Genomic DNA, 17,756 nt, shown 5'->3' with positions numbered 1-17,756 from the left:
TCTGATTATTCTTCATGAATCATTATGAGCTAAAATGCCAATGAGATAAAGTGTGTGTCCATGCGCGTAATATTTGTATAATCCGTCGATTGAACGGAGTACGCATATTTCAGGACCATGGAGAGCAACATTTGTATGGCTGATTGGTAGGCTATTTTCAAAAACAAGTACATCTAATGTAGAAATTACTTCTAACCCCCTGCAATAGAGAGTTCTGTCATTTAAATGAATTTGTCATCATATTAGACAGTAGAAATGCACAGGAAAACGTATTTTTTTCCCTCTTTGTACGAGCCTACATATTGATGGTGGGAGTAGACAGTGGGTTTTGTGATAGTGAATCCGTTTTGTAATAATGTTTTCAATCAAGGAAAATATCAAATGGGATAACTATAGGAACCCGATATATTTTGGGAATTTGCAGTTATCCCTTCATCATATTTGTTGTTTCTGTTTCATTTACAAGGTGTGCAGGTACCCAAGCGGTTAAGAGCGTTGGGCCAGTAACCGAAAGGTTGTTGTTTCGAATCCTAAGTGAATAGGTGAATAATCTGTCGATGTGCCCTTTAGCAAGGCACTTCAATCTAATTCCTCCTGTAACTCTGATAAGTGACTCAAATGGAAACAAATTGAGATGGCGTGCGCCTGCTGGTGTCTATGTGTTTAAGTTCCAACTGGGTGGAAGTGTGTCAGACATGCGCGCCGTGGGCGGGAATAGACCTGTGTTTATTAACCCCAGTGTGTGCTTCGTGGGGCGGAAACACTTCACAGTGGCAACGAGCGGAGATGATGAGAGGGGAGGGAAGTCGCGTCGCCTGAGCGTCGGCTTTGCGTCTATGGGGGGTTTGGCTAGAGGAGGCGCGGCGCACTCTGCCCTCTCCATACCACCTGTATGGATGACCACTTTAAACTAATCGACTCACCCCGCTCGGTGAGACACAGAGGCAACAACGTTGAGAACCACTGTTACTTCGAGACGGAGAAGGGCGTCATGACAGTCGAGAACATGTTCGAGGAGTCAGCGGCGCTTTCGAGCCACCTGTCCGTGGATCGATATGAGCGAGAGCGTGGACGCGATTGCTGCGAGAGGGTGGTTATCAACATTTCAGGTTTACGCTTCGAAACTCAACTCAAAACTTTCAACCAGTTTCCGAAAACGTTGCTCGGGGACCCCAGAAAGAGAATGCGTTACTTTGACCCACTGAGGAACGAGTACTTCTTCGACAGAAACCGACCCAGCTTTGATGCCATTCTCTATTATTACCAGTCAGGAGGGCGCATACGGAGACCTGTTAACGTGCCTATTGACATCTTCTCTGAGGAGATCAATTTCTATCAACTCGGGGAAGAGGCTATGGAAAAATTCAGAGAGGACGAAGGATTCATAAAAGAAGAGGAACGTATTTTACCCAATAATGAATTCCAAAAGCAGGTTTGGCTTTTGTTTGAATACCCTGAAAGCTCTGGCCCAGCTAGGGGAATAGCTATAATCTCAGTGCTTGTCATTTTAATATCAATTGTTATATTCTGTTTAGAGACCTTGCCTGAGTTTCGGGATGACCGGGAACCTATCCCGTTAGCACTTACAGTCAATGGGACGGCCTCCTACCACGCAAATCCATTCACCGACCCTTTCTTTGTGATAGAAACACTTTGCATAATCTGGTTCTCTTTTGAGTTGCTGGTCAGGTTCTTCGCGTGCCCCAGCAAATCCACGTTCTCAAAAAATATAATGAACATAATCGACATTGTCGCCATATTTCCCTACTTCATCACTTTGGGGACAGAACTGGCTGAGAAGCAGGGTAACGGTCAGCAAGCCATGTCCCTAGCCATTCTCAGAGTGATAAGGCTCGTGAGAGTCTTTCGCATCTTCAAGCTCTCCAGGCATTCTAAGGGCCTACAGATCTTAGGGCAGACGCTAAAGGCCAGCATGAGGGAGCTTGGACTGCTGATATTTTTTCTTTTCATTGGAGTTATCCTTTTCTCCAGTGCTGTTTATTTTGCCGAAGCCGATGACCCATCCTCCAGTTTCACAAGTATCCCAGATGCGTTCTGGTGGGCTGTGGTCACCATGACTACTGTCGGATACGGAGACATGCACCCTGTGACAATTGGTGGCAAAATTGTTGGGTCATTGTGTGCTATTGCCGGAGTGTTGACTATTGCTCTCCCTGTGCCAGTTATTGTCTCCAACTTCAATTACTTTTACCATAGGGAGACTGATGGAGAAGAGCACGCACAGTACTTGCACGTCAGCAGCTGCGAGCACCTACCCTCAGCCACAGAGGAGCTGAAAAGGACTCGTAGCACGTCATCTCTGAGCAAGTCAGAATATATGGTTATAGAGGAGGGCATCAACAGTGGGTATAAACAGCCCAACTTCACCAATGAGAATAACCAAAACTGCGTGAACATCAAAAAGATATTCACGGACGTGTAAATGCTTTCATTTTATATGATGGAGATATAGAGTTACGACTACTATTTTTTTCTATGATAGCTAAACTAATCGTGATGTGTCGGTACATATCTGTCAGGTGGAGTGTGCTAGTGTGCCACACAGGTTGCAAAACGTACTGTGATCTTACAATTCGTCCTTGAGTCCAAACAGGTGTTGATGTTCGGTAGTTCGGTAGGTTGTAAGTGTTGCATATTTATTCCCGAATCGAAACAGTGTTGTCGTTGTGTTTTTTGAGAGGAAACGTTCGTTGGCTTATCAGTGTTCAGTCTTGTCATGAATAGCAATACAATATAATCTACAATGTCTGTAGGATGTTGCTTACATCGGATGATGACAAACATAGGCTATGCTTGAATGGGCAATTTATGCGTAATGGAAATATGGACATACAAGTATCATAGCCTACGAGAGCAGGCTTTTAGCATTACAGCCAATACCAAATAAAACAAGAAAATGAAAGTACCAAGACTCGGGAATGTCTTTGATAAAATATCTCCATGTAATTTGAATGTTTCATTACCCATTAAATGGGCTAGAATAATTGAATAGCCCACAATTGATAGTGATAGTAATTATTGGTAATTCATGGATCTGGCCATAATTCCATCCAAAGACATCGTCAGGACTACATGGAATTTATTTTCCTACAAACATGACTTCAAGACAATTTCCATCATGGAGGATAGTGTGAGCACAATGATGAAGACATGGACACATTGCATATAATGGGCATGGATGGAAGAAAGAAGAACAGCAAAGTCCCGCCTCCTGGATGCCACTGAACCTTGTGATGCAGTCTCCATGACGACTACAGTTTCCTGGGTAACCCCGTTAATGTTACCATGGTATCACTCTGCGTTTTCACAGAAACCCTCCAGATGGATCAGCAGCCCGCCTTGAAAGAGAGAGCAGAGCCCTCCGTGAGTCTTAATATGATACACATGTAGACCTAATGAAACAACCATTTAAAAAATCAGCAAAAAAAGAAATGTCCACTCACTGTCAACTGCGTTTATTTTCAGCAAACTTAACATGTGTAGATATTTGTATGAACATTACAAGATTAAACAACTGAACAAGTTCCACAGACATGTGACTAACATAAATGTAATAATGTGTCCCTGAACAAGGGGGGGGGGGTCAAAATCAAAAGTAACAGTCAGTATCTAGTGTGGCCACCAGCTGCATTAAGTACTGCAGTGTATCTACTCCTCATGGACTGCACCAGATTTGCCAGTTCTTGCTGTGAGATGTTACCCCACTCTTCCACCAAGGCACCTGCAAGTTCCCAGACATTTATGGGGGGAATGGCCCTAGCTGTCACCTTCCGATCCAACAGGTCCCAAACATGCTCAATGGGATTGAGATCCTGGCTCTTCGATGGCCATGGTATAACACTGATATTCCTGTCTTGCAGTAAATCCCGCACAGAACGAGCAGTATGGCTGGTGGCATTATCATGCTGGAGGGTCATGTCAGGATGAGCCTGCAGGAAGGGTACCACATGAGGAAGGAGGATGTCTTCTCTGTAACGCACAGCATCTGACCATCACTCCTGGTGATACAAAACCGCGACTCATCAGTGAAGAGCACTTTTTGACAGTCCTGTCTGGTCCAGCAACGGTGGGTTTGTGCCCATAGGCGACGTTGTTGCCGGTGATGTCTGGTGAGGACCTGCCTTACAACAGGCCTACAAGCCCACCGTCCAGCCTCTCTCAGCCTTTTGGGGACAGTCTGAGCACTGATGGAGGGATTGTGCATTCCTGGTGTAACTCGGGCAGTTGTTGTTGCCACCCTGTACCTGTCCCCCAGGTGTGATGGTCGGATGTACCAATCCTGTGCAGGTGTTGTTACACATGGTCTGCCACTGCGAGGACGATCAGCTGTCCATCCTGTCTCCCTGTAGCGCTATCTTAGGGCATCTCACAGTACGGACATTGCAATTTATTGCCCTGGCCACATCTGCAGTCCTCATGTGACCTTGCAGCATGCCTTAGGCACATTCACGCAGATGAGGACCCTGGGCATCTTTCTTTTGGTGTTTTTCAGCGTCAGTAGAAAGGCCTCTTTAGTGTCCTAAGTTTTCATAATTCTGACCGTAATTGCCTACCGTCTGTACACTATTAGTGTCTTAATGACCGTTCCACAGGTGCATGTTCATTAATTGTTTATGGTTCAATGAACAAACATGGGAAACACTGTTTAAACCCTTTACACTAAAGATCTGTGCAGATATTTGGATTTTTATGAATTTTCTTTGAAAGACAGGGTCCTGAAAAAGGGATGTTTCTTTTTTTGCTGAGTTTTTATATGTGTTTTCAGTGTGTGTGTGTATATATGTATGTGTGTGTATATATATATATATATATATACACACATACATACCTGACCTGTTCACAGCAGGGTCAAATATACTGTGTATATATGTATGTATATATATACACGTATGTGTATGTATACTAAGTGTGTATATATATATATATACTGTGTGTGTGACACAAAGTGTATATATATGCATGTTTGTATGTGTATGTATGTGTATGTATGTGCATATATATAAAGTGTGTATATATATATATATATACAGTGTCAATATATATATATATATATATATATATATATATATATATATATATATATATATATATTGACACTGTATATATATATATATATATATTATATATACAGTACCAGTCAAAAGTTTGAACACACCTACTCATTCAAGGGTTTTTCTTTATTTTTACTAAATCAAATGTATTTATAAAGCCCTTCTTACATCAGCTGATGTCACAAAGTGCTGTACAGAAACCCAGCCTAAAACCCCAAACAGCAAACAATGCAGGTGTAGAAGCACGTTGGCTAGGAAAAACTCCCTAGAAAGGCCAGAACCTAGGAAGAAACATAGAGAGGAACCAGGCCATGAGGGGTGGCCAGTCCTCTTCTGGCTGTGCCAGGTGAAGATTATAACAGAACATGGCCAAGATGTTCAAATGTTTATAGATGACCAGCAGGGTCAAATAATAATAATCACACTGGTTGTCGAGGGTGCAACAGGTCAGGACTTCAGGAGTAAATATCAGTTGGCTTTTCATAGCAGATCATTCAGAGTATCTCTACCGCTCCTGCTGTCTCTAGAGAGTTGACTCCAAAATATATTTGGATTTGTTTAACACTTTCTTGCATAATACATGACTCCATATGTGTTATTTCATAGTTTTGATGTCCTTACAATTATTTCACAATGTAGAAAATAGTAAAATTAAAGAAAAACCCTTGAATGAGTAGGTGTGTCCAAACCTTTGACTGGTATTATTAAACGTTACAGAATGTAGGCCGTTTTTTCTGTAGCCTATATCCAAGACATCAAATTGATAGCCACAATCAATGATAGCCACAATAAATTCATAAATACATCACTTAACATGTTTTGGGTTGTGTTAATGCAAAAACGGGATCAACATAACATCAAAACGCAGGAATATATCCATTTTTCAACAGCCCATTCTAAATCTGAGCTATTTATTAGATACCTATATTTTATTATCTGAAGAAAATGCAATCGCTCATCACAATTCCTTGTCATTACTAGAGGCTTATGCTCAATATCTCTCTGAGTTGGCATGCCAACTAGGGCTGACGTCAAGCTAAACTATTGTCCCTTGTTCTCCTCATACGGCTGTGAACTGTCCCTCTCAAAACAAACACAAAGGCTATGCCAAAAATAGGAGACGGCATTGGGCATAGACCACCCATGCGACAGACAACAACATGCATATAATGTATGGCCAATAAATAATAAACGAAAAAATAGCAAATGTAAATAATAAATATTTATATATAATACCAACTAAATGCTATATATAATAAATATAAATATAATAAATAATAATTATTAATGTTATTTTATTTTTTAGTAGATTGTTTTCCAAATAATAATTTAAAACAACAATGAAGATGAGTATCCTGATTGTTCTGATTAATAATTCATTTAAAGTACTATTATTGAGGTCTTTAGGAGTCTATTGGAAGTTAAAATGTGGGAAGGACAGTGCTTACACGCTGTAATGTCAACGAAATATTGATTTGTTTATTACCCGCGCAGGGCTGGGATCTGTATGGCTGGTCACTTCCACAGCACTAGCGCTGCCTCCCGCAGGGTGGTGTCCCAGCGCTGCTCTGCTTTTCCGTCTCTGTTAGGATTAATCATTGCCACGCTGCACCGTTCCCTTCCATCAAGACTAATCAGACCCAATTCACCTACATTAAATCAGTTACGCATAATTTAGATTTAGTTCAAATGTAAATGGGCATGTTAGGGCCTAACTATCTCTGAAAAATACATTATCCTAGTTGAGAAACCATTTGTCATTTGAAAGTGATAGTGCTGAATGTGGGAGAAAATCGTAGTAGTTTAATTAATTGGTAGTTAAATGGGCTAAGGCAGAATTAGCTTCACAGATCTCTTTTTATGTCCTTAGAAATGTACCCACCACTACTCTGAAAAGTCTATGCCCAAAACAAAGTTCAGTGCTGCCCTCTAGTGAGATAACATATGTAGGACAGGGAGGATACAAGCTTGTTATGTTCAACATTATGTCTAGACTTTTTTATTGTCTAAAGCGCACGTTATGATATCAAACGTGCATAATGCAATCAAATATGAAGGAACTAATAATGACAGAATATGAAATTATTTATGACAATCCTAAATCACATGTAATTTCCCCCTAGTCGGATGGATATTTTCACTTGGCTAGATCAGATAACCTCATCTCAACCTGGCAACAAGCATCGCCCAACCAACACTGCTGCAGTAGAACACATGCACCTGAAAGGTAGTGTACATCTCTCTCTTATTCTTCCTTTTGTTACGTGATGGATTATGTCTGCATGTCATTGAAATATGTAAAAGCATGAGAGCTTCTTGTCTTGTACATATTACATAGTCATAAAAACTGCCTGAGCTTCACAAAAATAAAATAAAAAATGTAGTACATTAATCTCTTACTTCCACAGGCCTAGAGGAGAATTACCCTGACACATACCAATGGACTCAAGCTCCAGCAGCTCAACGCAGCACCAACTGAAATACATCAAGATATAGAAGATCTCTATGGCTCCACCATCTCCCACACATACTGTACTGGCCTAGAGAGAGACCCCAGAGGCAAGGTGCCATGGACACAGAGCCTTCAGCTAAGACCTCACCACACCTCCCATGGACTGTCTATCAGAGAAAAGATTATGTGTGGTACTCTGTGCTGATCTCTCGTTCTCTCTCGGGCTCTTTCTAGTGTCTTAGATCTGGAATACAATCCCAAGACATACTGTGTAAGTGGCCCATCATAACTCCCCAGTCCCCATCAGGCCTGTGGTTGGTCCATGGCCGTCCCCAGTCCCCATCAGGCCTGTGGTTGGTCCATGGCCGTCCCCAGTCCCCATCAGGCCTGTGGTTGGTCCATAGCCGTCCCCAGTCCACATCAGGCCTGTGGTTGGTCCATAGCCGTCCCCAGTCCACATCAGGCCTGTGGTTGGTCCATAGCCATCCCCAGTCCACATCAGGCCCGTGGTTGGTCCATGGCCATCCCCAGTCCCCATAAGGCCCGTGGTTGGTCCATGGCCATCCCCAGTCCCCATCAGGCCTGTGGTTGGTCCATGGCCATCCCCAGTCCACATCAGGCCCGTGGTTGGTCCATGGCCATCCCCAGTCCCCATAAGGCCTGTGGTTGGTCCATGGCCGTCCCCAGTCCCCATCAGGCCTGTGGTTGGTCCATGGCCGTCCCCAGTCCCCATCAGGCCTGGGGTTGGTCCATGGCCGTCCCCAGTCCCCATCAGGCCTGCGGTTGGTCCATGGCCGTCCCCAGTCCCAATCAGGCCTGTGGGTGGTCCATGGCCGTCCCCAGTGGAGTAGAGGACTGAAATGTTTTTCAGCATCACAATGTATTCATGGTGTGTTGTCATTTTCCAAGGACAAATGTAAGCACATAAATGTGTCATCAACACTGTAAGCTTTTGCCTGTTTAGTAAAAATATTGCAGTGTAACAAGTTAGGATTGTTTATCTGAAGAATGAATGTCATTGGGGAAATGTATTTATCACACACACACACAAGCACACACATACGATTGCATCCTCCTCTCTTTCCCTTCCTCCTCCACTCTCTTCTCTCCTCTTTCCTCTGTCATCCTCTTTTCCCAACACAACATAATACCATGACGTCACAGGTGCAGGTGGCTTATCAGAAGTGCTGAGTGTCTTTGTTCTCTCTGGAAATAGGGTCCACTCTTCATTTCTCCCCACTTCAGTATTTCTATGTTTGGGAAAATGAAAACATGTCTGTGAGTTACCCTGAGCTATAAATCACTTGTCAGTGGAGCTCAATTTGAATGCTTATGTGGAACACCTCAAGCTTCAGTTCAGTGCACCCCAGGAAAAAAAATGTCATTATTTTCTATGGTATGTTTAATACATTAGGTGATGTAATTCCATTTCTATTTAGTCAACTGCACATAATTACTGTACATACTGTACATTACGTGTGTGTGTGACTGGAAAAGTGTGTGATAGTATGTATGTCTGAATGTGAACATTAGTACAGACAGTATATATGTACATTTGAGCGATGCCCAGCTGTAAAATGTAGATCGTCTCAGCTGGTACAGTACGCCTGGCTTGACTGCACTCTGGAACCCTCGGCATCAGCCTCGGCATCAGAGTGCTGAGAGACCCTTCTCAGGAGAGGCACTCTCTCTGTTTCCACTGTGTTGGAGGAAGAACACACACACACACACACATATCATGGATTAGCTGCCCTTAAGGAAGCCAAGTCCCTCTGTGTTGTCAGCCTCTCACAGTGGGCTGGTCTTCTCTGTGGCTCGGTAGGGGCTCTCGTTGTAAGCAGAAGTGTGTGTGTGTGTGTGTGTGTGTGTGTGTGTGTGTGTGTGTGTGTGTGTGTGTGTGTGTGTGTGTGTGTGTGTGTGTGTGTACCAATGCACCACGCTGTCCAAAACACACATCATATACATCAACAGTGCATGATGTGGATATGTACACCATTATTTGGTGTGTGTGTGTGTGTGTGATGCTCATCCAGAGGAGGCAAGGAGACCCCAGGCATCCCCCTCTACTCTCAGGCAGACATCCGCCACATGAAAGGAGTGAATCTGTAGCAGCAAGCTATAATGATACAGGGGATGGAGCTGACATGCAATGCATTCTGGGGAGAGAGAGAGTTAATTTATAGTACTACTAACTTCACCAACTGTACTGATGATTGTGTATATCTGTAACACTTCCTGTCTTAGCCCTAAAACGTTTATAAAAAGCTATAGTGCTGCGGACAGAAATCTAGTATGCTTCAGACATATTACTATTATTACTCGATACAAATGGAAAAGCATCCATCTACTCCTCAGAGGGCGTCTAATGGCAGACTGGGGGATATTTATCAAATTCACTCTTCTGGATCATGACTCTGCGTTCGTTCAACACTTTGAGTCAAGACTAAGGAAGGCCCACAAACCATATCCTTTTCTCCCAAGGGATAGAAATACCAAGCCAGTTACTAAAGAAAGGGTTTTACTCTAAAGTGTTTCATTTCTACTGTCCTGCTCTTTGGCCGTATGTGTAAAGATGATCCGCTATCCGCTCAGTCTAAGAAGCTTGAATGAGACCAAGGATACCAGAGATATTCACAGAAAATTTATTAATACATTAATTGATTATTTAGAGGGGAGAAAATACTTGTATAACTTTCATTAACAAGTATAAATTACACAGTTGCAGAACTGTGTTGTCATCTTGACCTTTCTGAATGTGTTGTAATTTCTACCTATCAATAAAGTCTGGCAAAGCCTTAGGGTATTACAAGGCCTTTTTCATTGCACTAAATGTTTTAGTACTTTAGAGGACACTGTAGAAAGCATCGACCTCTTGAAGGACAAAGTCCTGTGTCACTGTGCTTTGGCTTTACCTCTAACATCCCAGAGGAGAGAGAGAGACTCTCCAGGAGTGATCACAGAGCCTCCTACTTCTGCTTGATGAAACCCTAGGGGCAGTCACCATAGCAACAATATAAGACTAAGCACAACACTGTACAACGGCAGAGGCATTTCAGGTTTGGATGTAACAACAATAGTGTTATTAAACACACTGGCTGTACAGTATATAATCATGTTACTAAAACCGTTATAATTTAACAGTCATAATTTAATCTGGTGTGAAACACCTGTTTCAGTTACTCAAGGTGTGAAAGATCAATTGGTTATTTAGTGAAGCAGGTGTGATGGCACCAGAAACCTGCAGTACTGCAGAAACAACCACACAGAGAATAACTATTCACATCCAAATAATCCCAAGGGGTCAAGGGTTAGGGGCTAAGAGGTAAGGGATAGCCAGTTGTTTCTGGCCCAGGCCCCAGCAACACACATTTAAGTTCCCTCATGGCACACAGGGAATCCCCTGTACAAATGTAGGATCTTAATTTGATCACTCTTTTGTTGCTGAGAATTCTTTCTGCACAGCAGGAAATGCAGAGGAGTTTCGTGATATACATAAATTCACTGAAAACTCACACTAACGCACAGGCTTGCCATATATTAACAGTATTCCACTTTTCAAGGAGCCTCACTTCGACCAGCTAATAGACCTAAACATCGATCAAGCAACAGTATGGACTAAATGTTCAAATCCAGGATTATTTTGCTGAGGCAATACGGGTCAAATTAAGATCCTACATTTTATCAGTAGCACTGACTCAACCTTGCTTCTCACTGACTGGAGGAAGCAGACAGTCTGAAGGGCCTGAGTCATGCAGTGCAGCAGAGCCAAAATAAACTCACATGAGCTCATAGAAAATGGATCCCTGCAACAAAAGGTTAGGATACTGGTTGGTGTCATAATTTGTTCACTGTTTGTCAGAAATGCTAATGTTTTGGATTTGGCCTTTCAGTCAAATGTCACATTGGAATGGACTGTAACCTTTGATCTTTCCAACATCTGCTGGATAAAAAAACTAATTTTTAATACAACCTGTCCGTACTGGGAGCATATTGGTCTATAGTGGTGTATGTGTGCCCCTCTGTCTATCTGAGGTGAACTAGTCAGGCCGCGAGGGAGGCTGCTGCTGCAGTGATATGAATGCCCTTGTGCTTCTTTCTCCTGGTGTCCTGGCTCTGCTCCAGCGTCTGCTCCGTGCTCTCTCTCTTCATGCTGCGCTCACTGCTGTGGTTGTACGTGGTCCAGGCTGCAGTATGACTGGCCCGCTCTGGATCTCACCCTCCTGTCCTCGCACCCCACACCAAATCAAAGTTTATTGGTCACGTATACATATTTGCAGATATTATCACAGGTACAGCGGAGTGCTTGTGTTTCTAGCTCCAACATTGCAGTAATACCTAGCAACACAAAAAAAGAGAAAAAAAGAAACGAGCAATGTCAGAGGCCAGAATATAAATATTTCTATATTAGTGTGTATAGAAAGTATGGACAGTCTATGAAGAGAAGAGGTACATACCACACAGGGACACCACACAAGGACACAGAGGAGGACATACCAGAGGGTATTTCTAAAATGTCTGACTATTACAGTACTTAACCTTGGGTCTTTTTGAGGAGTCAGTTCACCTAGGATGTCTACATTACCAGCGCCGCATGTCTAGTAGCACTCTACAGTATGCATAGGCTCAGGCTACCTTGCTTTCCTTCAGTATCCTGTATGGTATGTATTTTTTATTTAATTTTTTTTATCTTTATTTAACTAGGCAAGTCAGTTAAGAACAAATTCTTATTTTCAATGACAGCCTAGGAACAGTGGGTTAACTGCCTGCTCAGGGGCAGAACAACAGATTTGTACCTTGTCAGCTCGGGGATATGAACTTGCAACCTTTCGGTTACTAGTCCAAAGCTCTAACCACTAGGCTACCCTATGTATAGCACGTCCCCTAGCTGTACTCCTCATGGGACCACAAGATACTGCCCAGTAATAGTCTCTCTCTGTCCAACACAATGATGTTGAAATGACTGATATCCCAAGGGGAGGAAGATGAATTCAGTCTCATTGAAAATGTATTGTAAAAACGTTCTGCTTTGGGGTGCTCAATCGCCAGCTGTCCTAAGGAAAAGGATGTTGATCTTAATGAGGGTATTGTAACACTAATGAGGGTATTGTAACACTAATGAGGGTATTGTAACACTAATGAGGGTATTGTAACACTAATGAGGGTATTGTAACACTAATGCGGGTATTGTAACACTAATGCGGGTATTGTAACACTAATGAGGGTAGTGTACGTCTAATGAGGACATTGTATCTCTAGTGAGGGTATTGTAACAAAATATTAGCATCTTGTAACTCTAATGAGGGTATTGTGACGCCAATGAATGTATTTTAACACTAATGAGGGTATTGTAACTCTAATGTAGTTATCGTTCACAGGAGGAAATGACATAATCTTATCCAGCAGCAAGAAAATGCATTTTCATGCAACTTTTAACAAATGCAGGGAAATGCATAATATATAATAGATATAATCTGCCCCTCTCCACTCTCCACTGGTGTCACGACTTCCACCGAGGTCGGTCCCCACCCCTTGTTCGGTCGGAGGTCGACGTCACCGGTCTTCTAGCCATCGCTGATCCATCTTTCACCAATCACCAATTTTCCATTGGTTTTGTCTTTATTTTCTACACACCCGGTTTTCATTATCCAATGACATGTTCATGTATGTAACCCTCTGTTTCCCCCATGTTTGTTGTGCCTGATTATTTCTATGTTCACTTCGGTTATGATGGTTTTTCGAAGGGTGTTGTGTTCACCCGTGCGTAATATTTACCGTTGGTTATTGGTCAAGTGTATTTGTTTACCTTGTGCCTTTATTTTGAGTACGTTGCTCACTCATTCTGCTCTCCTGCGCCTGACTTCATGCACCAGCTACACTCACCTTCTGACAACTGGGTCCTTAATGAATGCTCTGCCTGAAAAGCTATTTATGTCAAAGAAGTTGGTATTTCTTTGAATGAAGGTGTCCTTGAATCCCTGTTTGAATCACCATTGTCCTTGTGTCATTGTAAATGTAAGCATTTTAAAGTATGTATTTAGTACTTCATTAACCAGTTACTGTGATTCTCACTTTGAATTATGGACAGTAATGTTCATTGATTATTTATACAGGCCAAAATGGTGATCTGATGTGTGTGTGTGTGTGTGTGTGTGTGTGTGTGTGTGTGTGTGTGTGTGTGTGTGTGTGTGTGTGTGTGTGTGTGTGTGTGTGTGTGTGTGTGTGTGTGTGTGTGTGTAAGCATGTATAGCGTGTATAGATTGTGTGTGTGTGTAAGCATGTATAGCGTGTATAGATTGTGTGTGTGTAAGCATGTATAGCGTGTATAGATTGTGTGTGTGTGCTGTTAAGCTGCTCAGAGTGGGCAGTGATGAGGCGCCGTCTTATAACAAGAGGCTATCAAGCGTGCGGTGGTGCATTGCAGTGTCAATAGTCCTCTGCCTGGAACACACAGCTCCCTGCTCTCTGCTACCCTCCACACAAATAGACTGCCCTCCAGAGAATTGCAACGCTACTCAGGGTGAGAGAGACAAACTTGTACTGCATATTCAATAAGTCTAATTATGCTAACACAAGCTGTATGTAAATGACAGGGAACAGATGCATCAAGAACAAATGAGTTGATACTGAACCAAAGCCACTAACTGCACCGTATACTGTACTGCCGTACCACAGCACTATATGTCAATGGAACAAAGGTCTGAAAAATGGGTTGAGCTACCAGACATTATCTAAGAAAAGGAGCCCATAAGATACAAAGCCTTAGTTTCACCACTCATCAAGGTGCTTTTCTCAGCTCTCCTTCATATGGCCTGGTGGTATTGACTGATCAGGAGAAGTGGACGGGTGTGGAGTGACACACAATCCATACCCCTCAGATGCTATTCATTGTCGTCACCCCTTAGCCTTCACCCCCACCACCACCTGATTGAAACGCACACCAAACTCATTTTGCCCAGGGGTTGCATTAGGTTTTCAACGTGGCCTGGAGGGCCGCACTGAAAAGGTGTTATATTTCCTTGCTGTCAAAAATGAGCAAAAATTGTCCCCTACCCATTTTGCTCCCTGTGAGTTGGACACAGTCAAGAAACCAGGCAGGTCACCCATGATACAATTCAGTGTTCGATGTCCATCCATGGTTGAGGGCATGAGCGCTGTTACCTTCAAGTAGGTTTCAGTTTTGCTAGGGCATTGTGGATGGAGTTGTCGGATGGGAGTGAGCATCTGCATCTGGTTCAAAAGCTGGTTCAAAAGCTTGTATGTTCAATTCCAACAATTATATTTTTGTTTTAAGCCTATCCCAAACTTTGACCCTTATCTTAACCATTCGGAGTTAATGCCTAACCTTAAGAATTTGGTGTTAATGCCTAAACTTAAACCTAGCCTTAAAAATGCTGAGTTAATGCCTAAACTTAACAAGAAACTGTCACGCCCTGATCTGTTTCACCTGTCCTTGTGCTTGTCTCCACCCCCCTCCAGGTGCTGCTCATCTTCCCAATTATTCCCCTGTGTATTTATACCTGTGTTCTCTGTATGTTTGTTGCCAGTTTGTCTTGTTCATTCAAACTGACCAGCGTTTTTCCTGTCAGCTCCTATCGTTTCCCAGCCTCTCTTTGCTAGTCCTCCCGGTTTTGACCTTTTCCTGTCCTGACCCTGTACCTGTCCACCCGCCTGACCTCTCTGCATGACCCTGAGCCTGCCTGCCGTCCTGTACCTTTGCTCCACCTCTGGATTATTGAACCCTGCCTGTCCCTGACCCTGAGCCTGCCTGCCATCCTCTACCTTTGCTCCACCTCTGGATTATTGAACCCTGCCTGTCCCTGACCCTGAGTCCGCCGTCCGTCCTGTACCTTTGCCCTACCCTGGATATTCGACCCCTGCCCGCCTTGACCTGTCTTTGCCTGGCCCTGTCTCTACAATAAACATTGTTACTTAGACAGTCTGCATCTGGGTCTTACCTTGATCCCTGATAGAAACGATATGAATGTAGGTGCATTACTATTTCTACACTATTTCAATTTAGTTTTTGTCATTTTAAAGTATATTGAGATCGTCCCCACCCCAAAACAAAACTAAAAAAACTAAAAAAATGCATATATTATTATTATTATTGTTTCCTTTTTTACTCAAACCACCCCGGGCCAAATTGGACCCCCTCGGCCCATATGTTTGACACCCCTGACTTAGAGCACTAGGGCCTTCACGTTTAATTTAAGTACCCACTGGGCACAGAAGTCAATTCAATGTCTAGTCCTTGTTGATTGAAATTACGTGGAAACAATGTTGATTCAACCAGTGTGTGCCCGGTGGGTAGATAGCTAATGCAACGTGAACTGAGCTTCATGAGACTGCATTAACAGGCTTTGTAACGGGCCCCTATCTCATAAATAATGTCTGTGCTGTCAGGGGGAACCTGGGAAATCCATTAAGGGACAGTGGAAAAGGTGTACGCATGTGTGGCAGACAGTACAGGGCTGCAGGGGCAGCCTTTTGACAGTCCCTCTCCTACTATAGGGGCTGCTGCCAGTAGTAACCTTGATGAAGCCAAGTCTCACACAAATCACCAGCTTGCTCCTTCCCCTATCCCTCCACCTCCTCCTCCTCTTGCAGGGGATTCCCAACCTTTGACACAGCAGGTCATTCAGGTCATTGCTGCTCTCCTTGCACTTTCTCTCCTTGCTCCTTTTGGCCAGAATGGCATTCACTATTGATCCCCCTCCCCCTGTCTGCATCATTAATTGTTTTGTAAAATATGAACAAACATAATTCAATTGTATTTTGGTATCGCTCTTGACGTTTATTAACTCTCAAAGTCACACAATAATAATGCTCAATGCCACCTACAAACGACTTATATCACCTACAAAAGTTCACAATGTTTCAAGTCATGTAGGCAGCTTTCATTCACTTTTCACTTGACATCATGTAAAGTGTATTTGTGAGCTGTGAATGGTGTAAGAAAGCAGACTATAGCTTTCTATGAGTCATCATCCAAATGGGGCAGTACCAGAGTCAGAGAGTTTACCAGGCTGTGAAACTCCCTGCACTCTCTCTAAAGGAAAACTAAAGACAAACTCTCTGCACTCTCTAAAGGAAAACTAAAGACAAACTCCCTGCACTCTCTAAATAAAAACTAAAGACAAACTCCCTGCACTCTCTCTAAATAAAAACTAAAGACAAACTCTCTGCACTCTCTCTAAATAAAAACTAAAGACAAACTCCCTGCACTCTCTCTAAAGGAAAACTAAAGACAAACTCCCTGCACTCTCTCTAAAGGAAAACTAAAGACAAACTCCCTGCACTCTCTCTAAAGGAAAACTAAAGACAAACTCCCTGCACTCTCTCTAAAGGAAAACTAAAGGCAAACTCCCTGCACTCTCTAAAGGAAAACTAAAGACAAACTCCCTGCACTCTCTAAAGGAAAACTAAAGACAAACTCCCTGCACTCTCTCTAAAGGAAAACTAAAGACAAACTCCCTGCACTCTCTCTAAAGGAAAACTAAAGACAAACTCCCTGCACTCTCTCTAAAGGAAAACTAAAGACAAACTCCCTGCACTCTCTCTAAAGGAAAACTAAAGACAAACTCTCTGCACTCTCTCTAAAGGAAAACTAAAGACATGTAGAGTGACAAAACCATTTCCAAACATCTGCCATGTAACTCATCATTTCATAAGAAATCCTATTAAAGGTATCTACAAGTCCCTGTTTAAATCCTTGCACAGTGAGTCAAAGTATAGTGTCCTGTTAGTGGGAGTCCTTCACAGTGACTGGGTCTGTGAGTGATGCAATGTTGTGACTGGTGAGAGGAAGGGTGTCTGTGTTGTTTTCTGCCTGTTTAAGCTGTGGCCATACATGTTAACTGCCTTCTGATGATGACTGGAGAATCACCCCAGATGAGAATCTTTTTTTATTTTTGATTATTTAACTGAATCGTAGCTCATATTACATATACAGTAGCAGTCATTCCTTAAATTAGTAAAACTGTATGTCTTTTAAAATGTAAGAAATATTTTTGGGATGCCCCTATTGATGACAATATGAGGATGCAGAACCGAACAAAACTCTAAGCTGCTGTGTCATTGACATTTAGAAATTGTCCAACAATTATGAAACCACTCCCCTAGTTATCTCCCTCATGTTTGGAAAGTGTCACAGTTTCATATGACATAATTAGGTTGGCGCCCCCTCTTGGGTTGTGCCGTGGCGGAGATCTTTGTGGGCTATACTCGGCCTT

The 17,756-nt window shown here is 42.7% G+C and overlaps 1 protein-coding gene and 1 long non-coding RNA gene across 2 annotated transcripts; one reads left to right on the top strand and one right to left on the bottom strand.

Moving 5' to 3' along the window:
* Positions 1 to 776: 776 nt before the first annotated feature.
* Positions 777 to 8,521, top strand: LOC109865598 (potassium voltage-gated channel subfamily A member 3-like). The gene is made up of 3 exons (XM_020453942.2): positions 777 to 3,384; positions 7,196 to 7,299; positions 7,481 to 8,521. The coding sequence occupies exon 1, from the start codon at positions 893 to 895 to the stop codon at positions 2,441 to 2,443; it is 1,551 nt and encodes a 516-aa protein (XP_020309531.1). The 5' UTR covers positions 777 to 892; the 3' UTR covers positions 2,444 to 3,384; positions 7,196 to 7,299; positions 7,481 to 8,521.
* Positions 8,522 to 10,152: 1,631 nt separating this feature from the next.
* On the bottom strand, positions 10,153 to 14,795 carry LOC116375809 (uncharacterized). The gene is made up of 2 exons (XR_004211188.1): positions 14,575 to 14,795; positions 10,153 to 11,859 (listed from the first exon to the last, which is right to left on the bottom strand). It is a non-coding gene; the product is annotated as an uncharacterized LOC116375809 (long non-coding RNA).
* Between the last annotated feature and the right edge of the window lie 2,961 nt (positions 14,796 to 17,756).

This window comes from Oncorhynchus kisutch, linkage group LG1, assembly GCF_002021735.2.
Source record: "Oncorhynchus kisutch isolate 150728-3 linkage group LG1, Okis_V2, whole genome shotgun sequence".
Lineage (NCBI taxonomy): Eukaryota > Metazoa > Chordata > Actinopteri > Salmoniformes > Salmonidae > Oncorhynchus > Oncorhynchus kisutch.
Note: the sequence above shows the minus strand (reverse complement) of the source record. Positions and strands in the feature narration are given on the sequence as shown.

What these genes read in the sequence shown, in the direction of transcription:
- LOC109865598 (XM_020453942.2), top strand. Translation starts at nt 893, where the DNA reads ATGGATGACCACTTTAAACTAATCGACTCACCCCGCTCGGTGAGACAC.